General features: G+C 44.1%; 2 protein-coding genes across 8 annotated transcripts in view; one reads left to right on the top strand and one right to left on the bottom strand.

Moving 5' to 3' along the window:
- Window positions 1-403: 403 nt before the first annotated feature.
- On the bottom strand, window positions 404-20,826 carry TMEM169 (transmembrane protein 169). Of its 6 annotated transcripts, none has more exons than XM_042995293.1 (5): window positions 20,743-20,826; window positions 20,075-20,266; window positions 17,890-17,946; window positions 3,583-3,950; window positions 404-1,221 (listed from the first exon to the last, which is right to left on the bottom strand). In XM_042995293.1, the coding sequence occupies exons 4-5, from the start codon at window positions 3,851-3,853 to the stop codon at window positions 599-601; spliced, it is 894 nt and encodes a 297-aa protein (XP_042851227.1). In that variant the 5' UTR covers window positions 3,854-3,950; window positions 17,890-17,946; window positions 20,075-20,266; window positions 20,743-20,826; the 3' UTR covers window positions 404-598. The 6 variants fall into 6 exon arrangements, with proteins under 6 accessions (XP_042851227.1, XP_042851226.1, XP_042851228.1 ...); XM_042995292.1 differs by having other exon boundaries at window positions 20,739-20,824; XM_042995294.1 differs by having other exon boundaries at window positions 20,075-20,134; window positions 20,739-20,822.
- Window positions 20,765-20,909, top strand: part of PECR (peroxisomal trans-2-enoyl-CoA reductase) — a 33,154-nt gene continuing 33,009 nt past the window's right edge. For both annotated transcript variants that reach the window (XM_042995291.1, XM_042995290.1), the window contains exon 1: window positions 20,765-20,840. The gene's annotated coding sequence lies outside the window, so the exon portion shown is untranslated. The remainder of the gene's footprint in view (window positions 20,841-20,909) is intronic.

The raw sequence follows: 20,909 nt of genomic DNA, 5'->3' as shown, positions 1-20,909 counted from the left end.
AATAAAGCCTGGGATTTGGATGACTTCATCAGGTCACCTGATGGTCTGCCTCCAGACTTCTGCACAAGAAATAAAGAACCTTCCATCTTATTTGAACTATGGATATTATAGGGTTTTAATCATATGCCACTAAATCAAAATCTAAGTGATACACACAGATCTTTACTACACTATCCCTGCTACACTGTGGTAGCCCTGCTTCCTGTTTCTCTCCATCCTACTTCTTTTTGGTGAACTTGGTCTCCCTGGAGCCTCCTTTTTCACCCTGTCACCTTTAGTCACATACTCCCCTGGGTTCCAGGCACCAGTTTCTTCAGGCTCCTGAACTTAACACACAACTAAGCTTCCTGTCCCAGATAAATGGTCATTTTAGAGCAAGGAATGAGAAGAATTCACCCATGGCTGGATTGCTTTAGCATAAATTGCTTTTCTGTTCCCTGCTCTCCTGGAACCATCAAGATGGTAGGACAGAAGAGTGTGGGCTAGAATTTTCCAGAACTGAGAGGGGTAGGGGGCTAATGTAAAGACCAAATCTTCTGGAATTGGAAGATGATATATAGGCTATTGGGACCACAGAAGGGAATAAGTTCTTGGAAGTTTAGACAGTGGAAGTTTCTACTTCCTGGGCGGAGTCCTTGTTGGAGAGAGTGCCTGAGATATTGTCAGATTCAAGCAACTCTACGATGCTGTAGGGAGAACAGTCCTCCAGGCCCAGCTTGCTGCAGAGCCAGCCACAGAAGCCTTTCTCCATGTCCCGGGCAGCTTGCCACCATGCTCCCCAGGACCATGAGAGCTGGACCACAGCAGCATAGAGGCCCAGGGAAGAGGCCATGGCCATGATGAGCACTGGATAGAAGAGAATGAGACAGGGGCAACATGAGATCTTGTGCCAGAAGGTCCTCTCCTCGTTGTACACGAGGAAGATGTTGTACCAGGTGATCGTGCCATAGTAGAACGAGACAACAAAAGAGAGGATAAAGACTACAGGCAGGCAAACCAGCGTCCAAAGGACCACGTGGGGCCCACGGTCAACTCCCATTTGGCAGGCCTTTCTGTCTTCAGGTGTTACTTCTCCTGATGACCCTTTTGGCTTCGTCAATTCTTGCAGCTCCTTCTCCGTCAGTGTGACGTGGATGTCCACCATCTGGCCCTTTTTCTTCCCTCGAGTAATGGTCCCGGTTAGTGTGACATAGCGGCTGTCCAAAGGCATGTTCCACATACCTGCAGGGCATTAAGGAGGTGAAGCCAAGGTCAGAAGAGTGGGCATTTCATCACAGTGTCATCCCCTGAGATGGGGGCTGGGTACAAGAGTTCCTGTTTTCATAGCACCTGGCCCAGTCCTAGAGTCAGTGATTCAGTGATGGACTGAGTGGACCTCCCTCAGGAAGGTGACCGCTGGTCTTATTACTCCCCCAGTGAACTCTCCCTCCACACGGGTGGGCCCTGAGAAAACGGCGAAGCAGGAGAGTGTTGTCTCCCCACTTCTCTGGGCCTCAATCTTGGCACAGTCTCTGTGATGTGAAGAGGTGTGAGGGACTTTGCCACAGACACTGCTTTAGAATGATCTTATTTCTAGTGTATAAGTGCTGTGAAAATACTGCTTGGGAACGTCTCCTAGCGTGTGTGAAGATGGCACCATGTGTGTATAGACTGATGGGCACCCTGCTCCCCTTCCCTTCTCGGCCTTGTCTCTGTGCTTCCATGAGAAAAGGCTTCCTCACATGCCTGGGGGCATCTCAGCCCTCATACCCAAGCTCTGTACACACACACACACACACACACACACACACACACACACACCACACATACACCACCCGTGTCACAAATGCCCCCCCCTTCACATGCACACACCCACATACCACCACCACCATTAAACGGCCATCCTTCGGCCATCCATCCTGGAGTGAGGCTGGAGATACTGAAACAGGGAAGTCTGTGGTCCTTCATATGTGAAAGTAGTTCTGAGTGGAGGTGGGGGAGAGTATGGGCAGGACTTCTCACGCCCTGACTGCAAGAGGGACCGAATGGACCCGCCTAAAGAGCAGGTCCTGGGAGAGTGGCCGGGACTCTGACTATTCAGATAGAAGAGTTGTACTGCTCCCCCAGAACCTAAGGATTTCACAATCTCCGGCATCTCAGTAAATGACACCACCACCTACTTCTCTGTGGAGTCATTGCTGACTCTTCCCCGTCTCTCGCTACCTGCCTCTGATCCGTTAACAAGTTCCACATTGCCTCTCTTCCCTGGCTGTCTCTCCCGCTATCACCTGTCCTGGCCTCTATGTTAGTGCCGTTGTGGCTGCAGTGATACGACAGTCTCTCATCAGCTTCCACTCTTACCCTTTATAATCCACTCTTTATAGAGAAGCCAGAGTGGTTGTTTAGAAATATAAATGGGATGATGTCTCTCCTTTGCTTAAAAGCCCTCCACTGACTTCCCCTTACACTTTTAACCAATCCCCAACTCTTTACTATGATTGCAAGGCCCAGCATAATCCTCTTAAACACCTCTGCCCGTCCTCCCACAGTTCCCTATACTCCCTACACAGAAATAGCTCCATTCTCTGAATAGGCCAGTGGTGCTCCCATCGTAGGGTCTTTGCCCCTGCCGCTCCCCCTCCTCTACAACCTCTGCCCAAGACCATTTCATAGCTAGCTCCTTAATATCAGCTCAAATGTCACTCTCAGAGGCCCTTGCACAGCCATGCAATCTCTCCCCCCATGCCCTCCACCATTGCCATGGTTGATTGTCTTTGCAACTCATATCACTCTCTGAAATTACCTTTTATTTACTGACTTGTTCACTGTCTGTCTTCTCTTGACTAGGAGGTAAACTGCATGAGAGCAGGGACATTGCTTGTCTTGTCCACTGTGGGCCTATGTCTTAGAGATTAGAGCATCTACACAAATAGATGTACCTCATCTGTCTATTGCTGCGTGGTGATGCTTAATCCGGACAGTCCACGGCTTCATTAGCAGCAACAGACATTCTTATACATGCATCCTTATGCCTATGGGCATAAGTTTCATGGGGTAGATACTAAGAATTTCTAGACGATAAGATATGCATATTTGGAATTTAATAAATACTGATAAACTTCCCTACAAAGTGGGTAAAGCAGATTCCATTTCTCCTTGAGGTATATGAGAGTATATCCATTTTCTCAGATTGATGTTATCATATTTTACCCAACTTTTGGCCAACTTATGTGTAAAGGGATATCATAACTTCTTGCTGTTATAATTTGCATTTTCCCGATTCTTGTAAAAGTCAACTATCAGCTTCTTTATCTTACGTGTATTAAATAATTAGCATAATCTCCTTGTGTTACTAATTTCTGTGTATAAGTCAGTCTCTTCTATTACACTAGGAGTTCAGAAAGGACAGAGGTCTCCATATCACTGAGAAGAGAACATAGTAAATGCTTAATAAATACTGTCCCTTTGTTGAATGAAGACTGCAACATTGTGAGAAGAACTGTATCAACAAGAAGAAATAGGTCATTGAGGGAATCCCTGTCTGTCTTCTGGAGAATCCTCATTCCTTCCTGTGGCTTTAAGTAAGTGGCCCCAGAGACTTACCATCATCTGCAGGATAGTCTAGGAAATCATCCCCCTCCTCTTCTTTAGGTCGGTCTCCACCTTCTGATTCCCCAGGCTCCTCATCCAGTTTCTCATTTTCTGACCGGTAGATGATGATAGATTCTGGGCGGGACTCTTTCCTCTTCTTTCTCCGGCGGCCCATTGTGGATTCCCCATCCAGGGCGAGGGCAGCGGCCATGGCCTTCCTCAGAGAGCCCTGGTGGGGACTTGGGAGCTGTCCCTGGACTTCTACTGGTGCCAGCTCTTCCATCCCAGTCCTCACGTCTCGCTATTATTCCTTGTGAAGAGTCTGACTTGCTTGAGCAAACTCACGACCCACACATCACAGAGCTTCTTCCTGGATGGGGCTATGCAAAGATGTTCCACCAATAAGTTCCACATAAAATAGAAAAGCGAAGCCATCAACAGGAAGCAAGTAGGGTGAGATGGAAAGGGGTCTGGGAAATGATTCTCAACTTGGCAGAAGCCCCTCCTCCCTTTGCGTCTCATAACACTGTATTTTGGGAGTGCTGCAGAAATACTCTCACGAAATTGGATTCCCGTGAATAAAATTGTATGTGTGTTGCAATAATACGTTGTCATTTACACAACCTCGTAATGTCATGCAAAACTCCTCAGTTTAGCCAGATGCTGAGTAAAAGGAAGTTGGGTGAGGAAGCCCTATAGATAAATGGGAGTTAAAAACTATTGTCACTCCCACCAAACAGGCTTCTGGATGCCGAGACCTGCGTTACAACTACACTCAAATGGATGAAAGCAACTTTCAGTAAGCTCCCCAAAGACAGCACAACATCACCAACCATGTCTACCATGGTGTTATTCTAAGGGCACCTATCTCCTGGCTTCTTGTTGGCCAAGATCCCAGAAAATTCCTGATATCTGTCCTATCACATTCTGCGAGACCAGTAGAGAAGATGTACACTTTTCCACTTTTAAGATTCTCTCTCCTCTTTCTGTCCAGGTAAAGAGAGGTAGAGACAGAGGAAAGTCTATATAACACCTTTTAAAGAAGACACTGATTGGCCTGTGTTTTGGGTACACTGAACCATTAAGAGGAGAGAAATGTTTTCAGTGCTGCTACTAAAGAGGGGGAAATTAGCAAATTCCCAGTTAGTCATATTGAGGCAGCTAGGTGCTCATATGCTTTTTGAAACAACAACAACAAACAAAAACAGGAACTCAAAAATATGTCATTATGAACAGTTTCAAACATATGTAAATGGAGAAACTTTTTATTCTAGAAAGAGGCAAACCTGTACAAAAGTGAGAACAATTTTAATAAATTTCATTGTCCCTTTCACCCAGTTTCAACAGTAATCAAAATATTCATAGCCAATTTATTTAAAAGAAAATCTCAGACACCATTTTATCTAACTATTTCAGTATGTACCTCTTACATACAAGGACTCTTTTTTTAAAAAAAAGATGACCACAGGGGTACCTGGGTGGCTCAGTCGGTTGAGTGTCTGACTCTTGATTTCAGCTCAGGTCATGATCCCAGGCTCATGGGATCAAGCCCCGAGTCAGGTTCTGCACTGAGCCTGGAGCCTGCTTAATGTTCTCTCTCTGCTTCTCCTGCGTTTGCACGCATGCATGCTTTCTCTCTCTCTTAAAAAAAAAAAAAAGCCACAATATCATCATCACACCTCATTTCTTAAAAAGAGCTTCTTTGTAGAGTTTATTTATTTTGAGAGAGAAAGCACACACAGTGGAAAGGGCAGAGAGACAGGAGAGAAAGAATCCCAAGCAGGCTCTGCACTGACAGCCCAGAGCTTCATCCCAGATTCATGAACCTGTGGGATCATGACCTGAGCCAAAATCAAGAGTTAGACGCTTAACCAGCTGAGCCACCGAGGCACCCCATCACACCTCATTTTTTAAAAACGATTCTTGAGGAAGCTGGGTAGCTCAGTCGATTGAGCATCCAACTCTTGATTCCTGCTCAGGTCATGATCTCACAGTTAGTGGGACTGAGCCCTGCGTTAGACTCTGTGCTGACAGAGTGGAGCCTGCTTAGGATTCTGTCTCCCTCTCTCACTGTCCCTCCCCCCACTCTAAATAAATAAATAAATAAATAAATAAATAAATAAATAAATAAAAAGTATTTAAATATTTAAAAAATAAAAACAATTCTTTAATGTCATCAAATATCCAGTCACTTAAAATTTCTCTGTTTAACAATTTAAAGTCTATTTTCTAGAATTGGGATCCGAATAAGGTCTATGCAATGCACACAGATCCTATAATTGTTTGTCTATAGCAATGCTGCCCATTAGAATTTCTGCATTGCACTAGAAATGATACTCATAAACTGGGGAATTGCTTTTTTTTTTTTAATTGAATTCTCACCAATTTAAAAATAGCCACATGTGGCTACTGACTACTCTGTTGGACAGTGCAGGTCTGTATGCTCACCCTCCAATTTTTTCCTTTTCCATTTCCTTGTTAAAGAAGGCGGGTCATTTATCCTGCAGATTGCCATGACCTAGATTTTGCTAATCTCATTCCTGTAGGGTGTTCCTCTGAACCATGTATTTCCTCTAAATTGGTAGCTAGATACGCTTGATCAGATTCATGTTAGAATGTTTCTGGCTGGTTGTTTTGGCCAGACAGTGTTATAGAGGGCATTTTGTACTACTACCATGTGAAGGCACCTAATGGCAATTTGGCCATTTCTTGTGAAATTGGTACCCATTGATGATTACTGGATAGACCTATCAATTCATCAGGAGTTACAAAATAGTGGTATTCCATTTATCTTATTTCTTCTTCCTTTACTAACCAGAATACTCATATGCACTTTCATTTTTTTAACGTTTATTTTTGAGAGAGAAAGAGGGAGACAGAGTGCAAACAGGGAGGGGCAGAGAGAGAGAGGAAGACACAGAATCCAAAGCAGGCTCCAGGCTCTGAGCTGTCAGCCCAGAGCCTGATGCGGGGCTCGAATTCACGGACCACAAGATCATGACCTGAGCCAAAGCCAGAAGCTTAACTGGCTGAGCAATCCAGGTGCCCCCCAAAATTTTTAAGTTTATTTATTTATTTTTGAGAGAGAGAGAGAGAGAGAGAGAGAGAGAGAGAGAGAGCAGGGGAGGAGCAGAGAGAGGAGAGAGAATCCCAAGGAAGCTCTGAACTAACAGCACAGAGCCTGATGTGGGGCTTGAATTCACCAACTGTGAGATCATGACCTGAGCCCAAATCAAGAGTCAGATGTTTAACCAACTGAGCCACCCAGGTGCCCCCCTCACGTGCACTTTTAACAAACCCAGTTTTAAACTGGGTAGAGGAGGCAAACAGCCTTGTTGTTATCCAATATGATTGGTAATTATACTGGGAAAATATCTGACTACAACAACAACTTCTATTAATATGAAAAATTTCTAAACTACTTACCAAATAAATACCTGTTTATACTTGGTAAAAACTATTTAGCAAATTCCCCGGTTCACAAACAACTCATTGAGAATTGTTAGATTCTACTCATAACCCTGCCACCCCAGGATCCTGGACACTGGCCACTCTCTAGGACTCCAGATTGCCAGTTTTCTGTTATTTTTGTTCTCAGTTTCCAAGTCTTCATTTTCTTTCAGTGGTCTCTGAGTTTTTCCTCTCTTTCAATCCCACATGCACACTCCTTGGTTTCTCTTTATGCTCAGTAATAAGGCTTCTCCTCTCATTTGTATTAAATGGTCCTAACGTTTAGTGGGCTGGCTCTGCCAGGAGGGCAAAAATAACAGAACAAAAAATCTACCTAGGCTCTAAGCGCTACTCAAATTGAAGCAAAGCTCCTGTATAAAAATTATGCATCTTTGATATTATCATGTTACAAGACCGACTCTATATCATATTTCTTCAAATGCCAAAACACACATTTTTTTCCTCATCTTAATGTTTCTAAAATTTGGATGCATCTTAAGACCAATGGAACGACTTTTCCCCCTGAAAGGCTGAACTACCTTCCCAGCAAGTAGCTCTGGCTTACTGCCCTCTCGCCCAGGTTCTCCTTTGTCCTCCAGTTGTTAATTTTCTTCTCAGTCTCTCCACTGGATTGCAGGTACTTAGTCCTAATCACCTTGCAGGTATCTGGAACACATTGCCCAGGGACTGGGACAAAGAAGGTGCTAAGTGACAGAACTGAAGATGCCCACAGGTGTAAGTGGAACATTATGGGAAGTCCTCACAGCCTGACTTTGCCTGGGGAAGGGGAGGCTGTTTAAACAGAAAGAGCTTCATTATCTTCACAATCTTACACATGCAAGTGGCCGGACTGAAAGACATCTTAGATTACACACCTAAGAACAGAGAGATCCAGGACACAAAGGCTTCCTGAAATATATCTAGAAGACAAAGAACACAATCACTAGAATATTGACATTACCTTAAGGAGTTTTTATGTTTGCCTTAATGGTATCAAGAAGCTCAAACAGTGCTCTCCTACCAAAGTAGCCCCAGTGCAGAAGAGAGTAGACATCCAGCCAGAAAGGTCTGGAAGGTTAGGCTGTAGCTTTCCCTAAGGCTAGAGGTTTGTTATTAAAAATGTTTGTGGGGGCGCCTGGGTGGCTCAGTTGGTTAAGTGTCCCACTTCAGCCCAGGTCATGATCTCACGGTTCGTGAGTTCGAGCCCCGCGTCGGGCTCTGTGCTGACAGTTCAGAGCCTGGAGCCTGCTTCGGATTCTGTGTCTCCCTCTCTCTCTGCCCCTCCCTAGCTCGCTCTCTCTCTCTCTGTCAGAAATAAACTTTGAAAAAAAATAAATAAAAAATAAAAATGTTTGTGAATTTTGAATTCTACTTTCTAAGAGTCTGTATTTAATATAAAAATGTTTTCCCTGGTGCAACTCCTCTAGTAAAACTGATGCTCGGTAAGTCATGCTGATGTGTGAAACAAAGGCAGAAGGAAATGGTAGATAAAATTAAATTTCCTTATAACCTGCAGCCCATAGACAAAGACTCAGTGCAAGCAGAATATAACATTTCTTTCAAGAACTCCTAACTGTCTTAATGTTAACGCTTTGCTAGAGGGAAACACAACCTTAGCCTGACAACAGCCAGGCCTCCAGAATCCTGTGAGTCTTCTTTTGGCATATGCCCTTGCCTTTGGAAGGCCCACAGGTGTAACTTCCCTTGCCTTTATGTCCCCCAACTCCGAAGCGTATAGTCAGTCACTCCTCACAATCCTGGGGCAGCTCTTTCTGCCCACGGGTCCCGTCCTGGTGCTTTAATAAAACTACCTTTTTGCACCGAAGACGTCTCAAGAATTTTTTCTTGGTCATCAGCTTGGAACCCCAACACTTCAAACCCCATCAATACCAAGGTAATTCTAGGATGTGGGTGACCTCTGAGCACAACACTTTATATTTACCCTAACGTACAAATCTCAGAGCTTGAGAGTATAAAAATAAATAAAAGAAACTTCATTTAAAATGGAGTCCAGAAGCCCTGACGGGAGAACTGTCACGCAGGTATCACTCAACCTGTGCAACCTGTGCAAACAGCAGAGAGAGAAAATTAAGAATTATCTGGACAACTATCTTTTTTTTTTTTTTAATGTTCATTTATTTTGGAGAGACAGAGAGACACAGAATCCGAAGCAGGTTCCAGGCCTGAACTGTCAGCATGGAGCCCAATGTGGGGCTCGAACCCACAAACTGGGAGATCATGACCTGAGCTGAGGTCAGACACTTAACCAACTGAACCACCCAGGCGCCCTAGCTGGACAATTACCTTAAGGCCATTTTTCACTTGGAATTTTATTTCCTGCTTTTATGAAAAGGAAGGCGGATCTTTTTCTGCCCCAGCAACAATTCACTAACCACTGCTTGCAGCCAATGAGAAACTGCCACAGCCTTGAACTCTTGTTCTTCAATGAACTTGTTCAAAACAGCCCTCCCCAATTTCCTCCTAAAACCTAGTAAAAGCGGACCTTCCCTTTGTCTCTTGGGACTTGTCTATGGTTCATCATAGCTTGCTTGTCCTGAGTTGCAATTCCTTTGCCATTCCTGCATAAACTCATTCTGCTGGTAAAATAACTAGATATTCTATTTTTAAGGTTGACAGGAGACTAGTATAATCCAGTGTTTTCCAACTTAGAGCTTCTATTTTCCTCTGTAGTTTCCCAGGCAGCCTTCGAAGGGCCTTCCCTGACCCTTCTACACAGTGGGAGTTTTTAAAGTAGGGGTGGAGCCCTCAAGCACATCTCAGGCTGAGGAAAGGTATCTTCTAAGGACCAAAGCTTCCCCAGAGCGGGAAGAAGGTGCTTCGCCATTTTGGTTCACTTCTATACCCCTTTCCTCTTCTTTTAAGATGTAGGAGCATGTTTAGAGGGAGATAGGAATTCCAAAGACTAGAGGAGAGAAGGCCAACTTGCAAACCCCATTTTTCTTGTTCAACTTGTTCTCTCTCATTGTTGAGAGGGTGGCACCTAGGGGGATGTGGTAGGGCAAAATAAATGCATGCTTGGAGCTTGAGAGTACTAAATGGTTCCACCAACTTAGGAAAAGATGACTTTGTAGCTGTGGTAAAAAGTAGCCATCAGAACGAGTTGTAAAGCTGTTCAATTGATCAACAACAACTTCCCTCAGTAGTGATGCTTTTGGAAACCAGCCCGTTAGAGTCAGTATCTTGTTTCTAAAAGTCAGTGAGGTTAGTGAATCTGCCCCTGACTGGCCGACTGGGGCTTTCACTGATGGGTGGACCATGCTTTTTGGGAATATCCAAAAGCATATTCACATAGGCAGTTGTTGATCAAACAGGTTTAAAACTATTTCTGGTGATTACTTGTTATCAAGGTTTTTCCTAAATTTGTGGGAACCTTTTAATTCTATTTGCTTGCTGATCTCATTTGATCAGATGTGTCTCAGAGCAAAGTATACTAGTTATCGATCGTCATGTAACAAATTACCCCAAATTTAGAGATTTAAAAAAACAACCGTGTTATACCCTACACAGTTCTGTGTGTCGGGAATCTGGGAGTGTCTCAGCTGAGTGGTGGGTAGGCTTCTTAGTCTGCTTTCTACCTAAAGAATTTGGGGATCCAAAGGCCTTTTTTTCTTTTGGACAGTCTCTGAACCCTTTAGTATTCTGCCAATTTAATTCTCTTAATAACTTTGTGGCTCTCCCGTGAATAGCTTTTGTGGGTCAGAAATGTGAGAGTGCCTTAGGTGGATGGTTCTGTCTCAAGGTCTCTGAAGATGGCAGGGCAGCAGTCATCTGAAGGCTTGGATGGGATTAGAGGATCTGCTTCCAAGATGGCACACTCACATGGTGCTGACTCAGTTCCTCCTGGGCCTCTCCATGGGCTGTATGAGTCTCCTCACAACAGTGTCTCGTTTCCCCCAGAGTGAGTGATCTGGGAGCAGATTTTCTTCTTGACTACTTTAACTGTACTTTTTTTTAAAGTTTATTTATTTTTTCAGCAATCTCTGTACCCAATATGGGGCTCAAACTCACGACCCCAAGACCAAGAGTCACATGCTTTTCTGACTGAGCCAATCAGGCGCCCCTCAACTGTACTCTTGATCCTACCTCTTCCACATCCTTGATTTTCTCCCTCTCTAATACTTCCAACTTCTCCCCTTCACTGGTTCCGTTTTAACTACAAACAATCCCAGAATTCCCTGCCTAGAAAAACTGGTTTCACTTTGCCACTTATTCTATATGATGTCCTGTTTCTCCCTTTCACAACTAAGCTTCTTCGTCAAATAATCTATAGTCACTCATTACCAGTTTTCCTCCCAATGTCCTGTTCCCTTTACCATCTTTTTCTCCCTACTCCCAAACTCCTTTCCAACACACACACACACACACACACACACACACACACACACACACACACACACAAACAGGTAAGTCATTTGGAGAGATAAGGAACAGGCCAGGAAATGAGCATTTACCAAGCCTTATGTGCCAGGCTGTAAGGTAAGTTTTTTACACGTTACTTCATTTCCACATCTCAACAAGCTCACCATTATATAAAGAAGTGTGATAACTTGAATATAAGCCTTTGCATAACTTCAAAGCCCAGAATTTCCCAACCAAGATTTAGAAGTCAAGTGTTAGTGGTGGTTGCAGTAGACAGCTGATGAGTTTGTATTTCTGCTTTCTTGGTTTGATTTGTGTTTTTCACTTTTTGCTATCTCAACCTCATTCCTCTTGCCTTTGGTGATAGAGCCACTCTCTTCTAGGTGGAATACAGTCTTGAAAGTCACCAGTGTGACCGCAGTGATCATTTTACCATCTGATTCTTCTTATTTACAAGTCATTCTTGAACCTTCCCTTACCTCCTTTGACTCTCTTTCTTTCCTTTTTTTAATGTTTATTTATTTTTGAGAGAGAGAGAGAGAGCACAAGTGGGAGACAGGCAGAGAGAGAGAGCTAGAGGATCTGAAGCAGGCTCTGAGCTCACAGTTCAATACGGGGCTTTAACTCATGAATCATGACCTGAGCCGAAATCAAGAGTCAGCTGCTTAGCCAACTGAGGCGCCCCCTTCCTTTGACTTTCTCCCGTCATTCTCTTGCTACTTTTCATGCCCTCAGTCTGCCTCTACTCCCTTATTTGTCTCCTTCAACTGTAATAGCCAGTGCTTTTGAGACTCAATTCTCAACTGACTGCCCTCTATTCTCAACAGCACATTTTCTTCTTCCTGTTGAAATATGCAGCCTTCCTGACTATCGATACCTCTATGCCAAGAATGCCCAAATATAGAATTAATTATATAGAATTAATATATCATCTAGATATTCTCCACTTAAATATCTTGCCATGTCTGGCTGGGCATGTTCAAACCAAACTCATCATTTTTATTTCTAGCAGACTTAACCTCTTAGATTACCAAGAGGATAGGAAAACAGAGAAGGGAAAGGAGAAAGGGATGAAGAAGGAAACCTTACAACATTTACGCTGTTCCTATCCATAAAAGATAACATTTACTGACTGTATAATTTGTTAGGTTCTGTGTTAATTGCTTATATATGCATTTTCCTATTTAATTATATTTTAATAATTTTTGGACAATACTATGTGCCAGATATTATACAATTGTCTCAGGCACAACAATCTTATAAAAACAAATGCTGTTTTACAAGTGAGGACATTTGGACTTAAAATCAGTAAAAACCAGAACTCCTTGGTGTAATCATATTGTTTAATTGTTACAGCAAACCAATCAAGTACGTACTATTTTTTTTAATAGGTATGATTATTATCCCCATTTAGAGGAGTAATTTGCTCAAGGTGACATGGTGATGAGGCTGGGACTTGAACTCAGGTTTGCTAGTTTCAAAGCCCATGTTCTATTCATTGGGCCATGCTGCCTGCCAACATTTACCCAAGATTCTATACTTAAACCCCTAGAGTTGTCTTTGATGAGTCCATTTCGAATATTAGGGATATATTCCCACGTCTCTAATAGTAATCTGTCTCTAAGTCCTGCCAATCATTCCCAGGAAATCTCTTTGTTCATCTCTCCCTTTGAATCTCTACTCCCCCACCCCACCCCACGCTGGAGCACAGCTCTCTTACTACTTCCTCCAAGCTGGTTTTTCAGCCTCTCATTCCAGAATTCTTCATCAACCATTTTAAGTGGTAATTAACAGAACAAAATATCATTTTTATGTTGTCCAGTGATCATCACTATCTTGCCATTCTGGACTAAAATATATCTAAAGGGTCTGCTTGGTGTTTGAGGTTCTCCAATTCATGCCCCACCTTTGGATTCAGTAGCAATTTTGCCCCTTCCCCACAGCATGACTAGTTGACATATCTACTTATGTTGCTTTTAACACCATCTTCACTTTCCTCCACCCCTTTCAAGCCTGGGGCAAGACAGACTCAATCACTGGTGTCCCCTTCTGTGACTACCCCAGCACACCCGTCTCTCCCCACCCCAGTCCTGTTGTTGCAGAACAGTGGGGACAATGGACTAAGTGTTCAAGGGTCAAATGCCTAGGATGGATTGATACTTCACTAATGTTAGTTTCTAATCCCTTTCTTTTGCCTTCTCCTACTCTGTATTTCAGTAGCCTCGCTATTGGTACTATGCTCTCTCAGTGCTTAATTATGTAGCATTTCATATCATCTTGTATTGAGTATGAATGACCTCATTAGTTTTCATTGATCTTCCCAGGGAGATTATAAAATTTTAGAAATCAGGAACTGTCTTATACTTCTTCACCTCCCATGACCCTGTGACTGGACACGTAGTAGACACTATGTCCTTTTGATCTGATAGGACAGAGCAGAAAGGAAAATGCCTATTCAGAAATAGGATATAACTGTTAAGAAAGGAAGGTTTAGTTATCTTCCCCATTTTTGTCCACTTTATTATGTGGTTAATATCATTTTTATTCCATTAATATTTGATCTGAGAAGCAGGTTCTGAACATTTCTCCTTCCTTCTAGATTCCATAAAAGAGAGAGTGAAACACATTTCCCCTGTTTCCAAGGCTTCATAATCAATAGAATTCAGAGGAGAGACAGGGTTTTGCTCTTTTCTCTGGAAGGCAGGCCTTGCATATTCTCCACTTATGGCACAGTCCAATGATTAACAGATATAGTACAGCAGGATATTAACCTCAATCAACCGCTAACTCTGGATTCTCAGTCATCCCAAGGGAAAACTAGGTTTTAAAGAGCATGCTTAGACTCGTATGCATAAAATAACTGGTTTTAAGTCACTCTTGATGGAAATTCTCCAGAGCATTCTTAAATTCATCCATCACTTTTCCCCATCTCTATTGCTACCATTCTTGTCTAAGGGGCCATCCTTTCTCATCTGTGGTTCTAAAAAATGCTTCTTGTCTTCTGGCTCGTACTCCTGCTGTTTTCCAATCAATGTCCACTCAGCAGTAAGAAATATCTTTTGAAAACAAATAAAATCATGCTGTTCTTTGCTTAAAACCTCCAGTGATTTCTCATGGGTATAAAATAAGATCCAAACTTTTTCTGGTGGCCTAAGGACTTGTGTGATGTGGCCCCTCCCCACCCTGCCATCCTATGCAATATACCACCTCCTTCATACATACCTCCTATACTACAATCACTTCGGCTGCCTATGTATTCCTCAGGAGCACCTGAGGCCTTAAATACTGTGTGCCTCGCCTGGTATCTGCTCCAATCTCGTCGTGTCACATGGCCACCATCATTCTATCTCCCAAGTCTCAGTTCACTTGTCACCTCCTCCAAAGCTTTCCCAACACCAAACCTTCAACTAGGCTCCCATCCTGCTATTCATTATTCTTTCTCACAACAGCCTATTTCATGTACAAGACTTATCAACATCTGTAACTTTTACTTGTTATTTTACTTGTTTATTGTTTATCTCCTCTACTGGACTATAGGCTCTAGGAAATGGTATTGTATAAGTAGGCCATCGAAAGGTGTTCAATAAAAAAATTTTAAGTGACTGGATTAAGGATTTGGGTTGGGAGTGGCAGTCTGAAGTGGTAGCAATTAAAGATTAGCCTGATTTTGTCAAAAACTGAGGCTGAAGAAAAGTTTAATAAAGAGACATTAAACAGTTCCTCTGTGCTTAATAAGCCCCGTTATGGTTCAGTTGATAAGTGGTTCTCCTGTATCCACTTTCTCCTCCAATAATGGAAGTTTCAGCTGGTCGCATTACTTCCCTCCTAAAGATAACATGTCCCAGCATCCCTTGAGGCTAGGTGTGGTCGTAGGACTAGTCTCTGGCCGAAAGATGTGATTAGATGTGATGTGTGCAACTTCCCTGCGTGGCCCTCTCCTTCCTCTTTTCACCTTCTTGAGAGCTGGAATGTGAACTTGATGAGCCATTTTCAGCCATGCAGACAAAAGCAACCCCTTAAGGATGACAGTGGACTGAGATGGAAAGAATCAAAGTCGCTGGGACAGCCATAAACTCTCTTCCTCTGGGTTGTAATATGAGAGAAAAGTATTTTCCGTGTTTTAATCCAGGATTATTTTGGTCTCTTAAGGCAGCTATACAAAACTCCTACCTAATATACTAGGATTGTCCAAGAAGTTATTCTATGTCTTAATCTCTTTGCTGTGTTCTAATTTGTCAGCCCTGATGCATAGGCAGATCTTGATATACATTTCAAAGTTAGAGCATAAAATGACATCATACCTGGTAATGGCTGGTTTAAGCAGTTTTTATTTTCCCGGGTGGGCCAGAAATTCTAAAGCTTAGCTCAGTCCATTAGGTGTCCAACTCTTGATTTTGGTTCAGGTCATGATCTCATTCAGTTGTGAAACTGAACCCCACATCAGGCTCTGTGCTGGGCATGGAACCTGCTTATGATTCTCTCTCTCTCTCTCTCTCTCTCTCTCTCTCTCTCTCTCTCTCTCCCTCTCTCCCTCTCTCTCCCTCTGTCCCTACACCCCCCTCAAAAAAAAAAAAAAAAAAAAAAACCAACTCAGCCGTCGAGTACAAAGGATGTCACATTGATGTTGGCTCAGCCCCACCAAAAACCCACTAGAAGTCCATATACTACTATATTACTACTATATACTATTATGGACTGAATGTTTGTAGCCCTCCAAAACTCATGTGTTGAAATCTTAACCCCCAAAGTGACAGTATGAGGAGGTAGGGGTCTTTGGGGGGTGATTAGGTTATGAGTGTAGAGCCTTCACAAATGAGATCGGTGTGCTTATACAACAGACCTCAGAGAACTCTCTTGCTCTTTCTACTCTGTGAAGACACAGCAACAAAATGGCCATCTAGGAATCAGGCTCTTACCAGACACTGGATCTGCTGGTACCTTGATCTTGGATTTTCCAGCATCCAGAATTATGAGAAAAATATATTTGTTATTTAAACCACCCAGTATATGGTATTTTTATTATAGCAGCTTGGACAGACTAAGACAGATAGTGTTCTCTGCTTTAGTAAGCTAGCCAACAGTGTCCCCAAAGCAGTTTTATTAAAAGAAAACCAACAGCTCTTAGGCATTCAGTAAAAGCCCAAAGACTCACAACACCACAAAATGAGCATCCCTATCGAGCTATAAGGCCTTTGTAGGGCTGAGTCATCACAAAGGACTCTAGTTCTTGCTTCCTGCTGGCCAGTCCCCCTCCAATCACTCAGTCACTAATTGCCCCCAGCCCTGCTCAAAACACACACCTCCAGAGTGGTGTTCCACTGCTGGTTCAAGGACCTCTCACTATTAGGCATAATTTCCTGGAGTCTGCTCACAGTTCTCTGCTCCCAGATGGTCACGGGAGCAAACGTGATCCAGTGCCTTCTCCAAACCCATCCAGATACCCTGCAGAACTTGGGGGGGAGAAACCAGGAAGCTTTGAAGCCTCTGCCCTTATGTGCAATTAATTGCAGGAAGGAAAGTAACTCACATGGATGAATTATGGCTGGAAAAAGCTAATAAATGGCAATGACAACAAGGTTAAACATCTGGCTACAATAAGGAGTGGTGGGGGCTATGGTAAGCATAAGAGTTCAGGTCTTGTCTGAAACAGGAAGTTATCGTATCCCTCTCTTCAACCCACCAAGCCCACTATTCAACCAAGTGCTTTCACAGAGAGATGCAGGCCCATTTGGTATGGGTTGTCTGGAATTTCGTGTGAAAGTTCCTGATTTTATTGTCATGATTAGTCCAAATTTAAATAAATTACCACACAAATAACCAAAACAGAACATAAATGGTCTGCTATTCTGCCACCTTTGGTTTATACAGTTTCCAAATCAGGGTGCCCTGTGCCATTGATTTAAGAACAATCAGGAGTTTTATTTGTTTGTTTTGTTTGTTTGGTTGGTTTTCTTTTATTCCCCACCCCCCAGGAGTTGTTTTATTGTACCTTTCCCATATGGACACATCTCCCTCTTCCAAGGAACCTGAACTGGGGCTGGAAGGGTAGAGCATGATCATTTTCAAGTTAATTTCTACTATTACTGCAGTGAACTGTGCCTTGCTCCAGCCTTACTGCTCTTTCAATTCTTCTCTGATTCCTGTATCTGTCACCCAAAGGGCCACTTATCACCTGTCTGGAGTCTCCATACTCTGCCAGTAGCATTGTGGTTTTACCACCGTGAGATGCAATAGGCCGGCTAGGAAAAACAAATGTTAACTATTTTACCACTGAAAATTACCACTGGCCCCTGCCAAGACAGCCGCACCAATGTAAAGGTGGAAGGGAATTTAGCTCAGACTGATGACAAGTGATGGGAACAATGAGGCGACAGGACCTGCCAACCTCCCAACTTCTTGCCAGTTGCTGCAAACTGGCTGTGAGTTAGATTATACCCTGTTCCTTTATGGTCCTGGGAGCAGTATTTCTCTTGTCATTGCTCAACCTACCTGTCCTGAAAAGCCTTCACACTGTGGCTGGTTCATCATCCAGAGGCATCTGACTGTCTACAGAGGAAAGAGTTCCTGTTAGTGACAGTAGTGGGTTACAAGGAGCTTGCACATCTTACTGGGAAGAGCTGTAAAACTGGATTTTCACTATCTAATCTTTTATTTGTTTATTGTCCTACCTCCCATGACACATATACCCCTTCTACCCTTCCATTCCCACTGCCGTCACACATATTTACTAGAATAAAAACTCTACAAAGGCAAGGGGCGCCTGGGTGGCTTAGTCTGTTGAGCATCCAACTCTCGGTTTTGGCTCAGGTCACAATCTCACAACTTGTGAGTTCAAGCCTCGCATCGAGCTCTGTGTTGACAGCTCAGAGCCTGCTTGGGATTCTCTGTCTTCCTCTCTCTCTGCTCCTCCCCCACTCACACTCTCTCTTGGTCTCTCTCTCTCTCTCAAATGAATAAATAAATAAACAGTAAAAAAAAAAAAAAAAAGCTCTCCAAAGGCCAGGACACCTAACTGTACTGTCCCCCATACCATATGATTCACACCTAAACAGTACCCAGCATGTGGCAGATACTCAATAAATATTGGCAAAATACTGGTTAAGAAAAAGCTGGTTAAGAATCTTATTTAGGTGAGTTGGTTCAGGCCTGCTCTTTCTTCTAGGTGGGAAGTGACGAGATGCCTCATTGACATTCTTTTAGCACCGAGATTCTCTGAATGCTGAGAGTCTCACAGGCCTCAGTCAGTAGGAGCCAGCAGCTGCTTTGAGGCAGGAGAAAAGGAAGTTATCAGGCAGACGGGAGAGGCGGGGGGGGGGGGGGGGGGGGGGGGGGGGGGGGGGGGGGGGGGAACAGGGGTGGAAAGATGCATGAGCATCTCAGAAGATGAAGGGAGTCAATAGCCAATGCTAATAGGGTATGACAGAGGGGGAGTGTGGAAGGATCATGGCCCTGGAGATGCCTTTTTCCCTAGGACAAAGGGGGCAGTGATGCAGAGCACAGGGCAGCATTCGATTTGGCCAAAGGAATGTCAGTGGAGGCTGGCATAGATGCCCACAGAGGAGATGGCTCACACAGGAGCCAGAATTAAAATCTGGAAGCAAAGAGCCTCCAAGAGGCAGCTGTTTCTGTACTTCCAGGCCTTTTGGGGTTAATCAGACTTTCAAACCCTCAGTGAAGTGAGAGGCAGCGGCAAAGAGCACAGGCCCTTTACAGAGGCCTCATTTTAACAGAGGATCTCTCAAAAGAGACCCCACATCTCTCGTAATCACTGATTCTCTTTGGACTGTGAAAATAGAGCTTTCTGACTGTTCAGACTGCAACTTCCTTGCACCCAAGGAATGGCTCCTTGTCATCCTCAAGAGGCAAAACTGGCTTAAAGCTAGTGCAGTCACCTTCTCACTGGAGGACTGCAGAATCCCTCAATTCCCCACCCCCAGCCCAACTGCCGAGCAAAGGTGCAGCACAGTCAGGCACACACTGACCCACCTGGGCAGCCAGAGCTCTGTGAATCCACAGGTCCAAACCATGTCTCAAACCACATTAAATTATATCTTTGATAAAATTATCTTTAAAAGAAATTTAAGGTGCTCTTTGCTCCCAAGAAAGAAAGCATGGAATTTTCTGGAATAGGAAAGCCCTCAGAATTGACTCACTGTTTCTCTTCCTGTTTAAGAAAAATACTTTGTCACTGGAATCAAATCACTATCTAGCAAATGGGAGGATAAAGAGATTTCTTCCCTTCTTTAATGAGTGTAGATTGGAAGCTGTCATCTGCAAAGACAGATGGGCAAGTATTTCTTAAAGGAGGTCAGAGAAGGGCAGGGGGATGGAGGGCCAGAGAGGAAGTGATATCTGATTCCACTTTCAACAAACCCCATTTCTAATTAGCTTTGTGAATAACCAGCTGATGGGTGGGCCCAACAAAAGAATGATGGCATTTGTTTGCTTTTACAACATCTCAATACCTTGCGGGGGAAAATACAGTACTCTGACTGCAGACTTAGAAATAGCATGTTGCCTGGATTGTGAAGACCACAGCACCACACACATCCCCTAGATCTGCCAAATTCTTAGGCCACGTCTCACTAGGCCAGTCCAGGTATAAGCTCACTCTGGTGGGTTGACAGCATGAAGCTAGACGATACGGAGAAGGATCTGAATAATAATAACTCACCGTTACTGGGTATCAAACCGCCGGTAAGAAATTTCCCCCATCCTCAGGATGCTCGCTTCCCTGAGGAATGAACTGGAGGATAGGATCTCACACACACATCTTGCAGGCAGCACGCAGACTCATCAATTTATGCTGCCCGGCTGAAATGGATTAGATCTCAAACCTGGTAAATGTTGCCTCTTCTGTTCATTGCTGGGCGGGGAAAGGGAGACGAGTTGGAGGTGGGTTCTAGTTTATTTTTTAAAATCATTTAGTATCTTGGTTCTGTGGATTACTGCAACGGCACCCTTCACTCCCTCCCCGCACCCCCTCCTCGGGGTCTCTTCCAAAGGGTGAAAGGATCTGGAGGCCAGATTTCTTCCCCCGCGGCTAATCCTGCCCCTTTCCTTCCCAGCAGAGGTCCACAGCCACTGGAGCCAGAGCATCCATGGACGTCGGAGGCAGGCGGGCGCAGCAGGGCTCCCGAGCTGCAGCCTCTCTTTCCCCAGATGCCCTGGAGATTTCATCTTTAATTAACCACGAGAGCTATAGCACTGAGGATTGAATTTTTCGTGAGAGAGCACACGCCCGCTTTTTGTCTGCTTCCCTTCCTCTGGTCCCCACAATGGCATCGAAATAAAAAAAAAAAAGAAAGAAAGAAAAAGCAACGAACAAGCAGTCTCACCTACACGTGCCGGGGACAAAGTCTGGCGGAGGACCCAGACGGAGTCAGGAAGCCGCCTCCCGGGAGCAGCCATCCGCTGGGAGGCTGGGGACCTGCCTCTGCGTGCGGGCGGGGCCACGGGGCGGGGCCACGGGGCGGGGCCACGGGGCGGGGCCACGGGGCGGGGCCACG

The sequence above is a fragment of the Panthera tigris genome, chromosome C1 (assembly GCF_018350195.1).
Source record: "Panthera tigris isolate Pti1 chromosome C1, P.tigris_Pti1_mat1.1, whole genome shotgun sequence".
Classification (NCBI taxonomy): domain Eukaryota; kingdom Metazoa; phylum Chordata; class Mammalia; order Carnivora; family Felidae; genus Panthera; species Panthera tigris.
Note: the sequence above shows the minus strand (reverse complement) of the source record. Positions and strands in the feature narration are given on the sequence as shown.

Excerpts from the sequence above, each read along its gene's own strand:
- TMEM169 (XM_042995293.1), bottom strand. The coding sequence starts at position 3,853 with ATGGAAGAGCTGGCACCAGTAGAAGTCCAGGGACAGCTCCCAAGTCCC. Across the intron at positions 1,222-3,582 it reads AGACTATCCTGCAGATGATG|GTATGTGGAACATGCCTTTG; the intron begins GTAAGTCTCTGG and ends AATGCCCTGCAG.